The 2,476-nt window shown below is 36.3% G+C and overlaps 1 protein-coding gene across 1 annotated transcript; it reads right to left on the reverse strand.

The window, feature by feature from the left end:
• Positions 1-6: 6 nt before the first annotated feature.
• LOC111140554 (zinc finger protein 131-like) lies at positions 7-2,043 on the reverse strand (the record flags this gene model as incomplete). Its single annotated transcript, XM_022492769.1, has 2 exons — positions 7-1,253; positions 1,913-2,043. Coding segments are annotated over 2 exons (818 nt in total), but the record flags the coding sequence as incomplete, so codon positions are not given.
• Positions 2,044-2,476: the final 433 nt, after the last annotated feature.

Consider the following 2,476-nt stretch of genomic DNA (forward strand, 5'->3'; position numbering starts at 1 on the left):
AGAAATTTTGCCACCACCACTCTGTTCCTGTTGCAGAGATGACATCCGTGACTACCAGTAAAGACAAGAAGGTTGTTCAAACTAAAGCAAGCCAGAAGCCAAAAATTTAACTGCACAGTAACAATGTACTTTTCTTCATGCAGCCTTGTGTTTCCTATATATTCAATTTTCTAACATGCATTAGAATACATAAATTTGTATTCTAATGATTTTACGTTTGATTTTACAACATGGAAAAAATCTAAGAAAGGACGTGACCTGGGAAAGAGAGAAGGGAGAACCCTTACCACAATGAAAATAGATACATTCGTACCCAACTATATAGTAAGAATATAATCCATTTAAGTTTCCAGAAATAATACTTCTCAAAGCTTCCCATTCACTTATGGGAAAGATATCTCCTCTGTGGCATTAAGTGGGGGGGGAATCTGTTTCAACAGAAACAGTTCACAACAGGAAAGACTTTAACTTTGGTCCACTTGTCTGTTAGCCCAAGGACAGTCACACTGCCCAACATCAGTTCAAAAACCCAACACATAAATTTAAAAATATATTCATTTGTTATTTCATTCTAAAACAGGCATAGGTGTTCTGTTCTCATTCCCTGCCCTTTCAGCTTGGGAATCCACTGTTGATTTGGTCTCTAAACCATCAGCATCTTCGTGATCTTCCCTGGCAGTCTCAGCACAATCTGCTTGGGTGGGCTCTCTCTCCTCCTGGTTCATGATTTCAGGAGTCACTTGTTCCAAGTCGGCTTCTAGAAGTTCAGTCTGTACTTCTACTGGCATCTGATTTACCCGCTCGACATGCAGCTCCTCCACGTGTACTTCAGTACCTTCTTCAGTCTGAATTCGACCCACTTCTAGATAACTCACCTGGACCTGCTCTGGAAGATCGCTCATATGTGAATCATGCACTTGGCTGTCCTGGAGCAGATCAGGATGGACCTGTTCCACAGTCACTTGTGCTGAATCCACCTGAACCTGAAGCAATGGTAACACATGCACCTTCCCAACTTGTTCTATAATAGTCATTGACGTCACAGGTTCAGTCTGCACACGTGTTTCTACTGAAAGAACTTCTTCAGTTACTAGACGCTCTGAAATATTGTGAGTATCACTGAGATGCCTCCTTAATTCATTTCCTTGCATAAACCACAAGTCACATAAAGTACAATGGTTGGGTTTATCTCCAGTGTGTATTACCAAATGATCTTTGAACTGGTCCCAGCTGTTAAACACACTGTTACAGACCTGCAATAACCAAACATATGGTTTTAACAATACTAATATTCAAGCTGAAGAAAACATGAATGTATTTATTCTCTTTAAGGAAAAATTTGAATTTTTCTGAAAAATATGATATAATATAATATAATGTGGTCTAAGATTTCATAACTGTTTTCTTTATTGGATCTTTTAGCTGATGTAGTTAACAACTGAAATACACTTTGGGAAACATTTTAACACTGCCTTCATTGCTTAAATGTCATATAAATTCAAAGAATATAAAGTACCAATACTATAATTTCTCCCATAATATCATTACTATAAGAACAATTACATTATTTGGGTTATATACATACTAATCATGGAAGAGCTGATCACAGCTTGTCAGCCCCCCACTGCCTCATTCCCAAATTCTAGTAATTGCTCAATGGTTAAGAATAACCACAGTTTCAGATTATTTATTATTTAGGACATAATTTTACTGACATTGGTGTCATCTTGGATTGAGTAAAAAAAACCAACACCCTAATCTTCGTTCTAAAGTCAAGACAGTGATGTTCTTTACTCTCATTCTTTCCAAACTATCAGCCCTATACTTTTACTCTATACTCTGCTACCCTTTACTTTTAATGATTTAAAACACAGACCATTCCTTTGCTAAGGAGAGAATACACCACACATACCTGACATTCATAAAGCTTCTTTCTTCCCTTTTTTGCCCCTACTCCAGTCTGGCATGCAGTCAGATGACATTTGAGGGTGCTATTTCTAGCAAATCGTTCATGACAATTTGGACATTCAAAAGGTTTTTCACCTATTACAATAGAAAAAAATTATATTGACAAATGAGGAAAAATAGAAAAAGCAAATAAATTTTTTTCCTTTTGGTTAATTCTAAATAGAACCTTCTTGAAAGAAGATCTGAATTTATAATTCAGATGTTTCCACCACATCCAAAAGACTCTTCTAGAGGTGGAAATAGTTGTATTTGTGCTTACAACTGTTGTATTTGTGTTATAATTGTATTTGTGCTTTGAAGAAGAAATAAAATTTGGATCTGAGTTCTGTTTCATGTTTTCACTATTCTTAAAAAGCTGTTTATTTTTCCTTAGGTTAAAACCAAGATCAATCTCTCTTTTTGGGAAATGCACCCACAAGCATTTTTTGAGCACTTATTATGTGCCAGACCCATGTGCTAGGTGATGAAGATAAATAAACTCCTTTTTAAAAACTCTGTATCACAGGCC

Source organism: Enhydra lutris, unplaced genomic scaffold, assembly GCF_002288905.1.
Source record: "Enhydra lutris kenyoni isolate GAN:26980312 unplaced genomic scaffold, ASM228890v2 scaffoldscaffold3257, whole genome shotgun sequence".
NCBI classification, from domain to species: domain Eukaryota; kingdom Metazoa; phylum Chordata; class Mammalia; order Carnivora; family Mustelidae; genus Enhydra; species Enhydra lutris.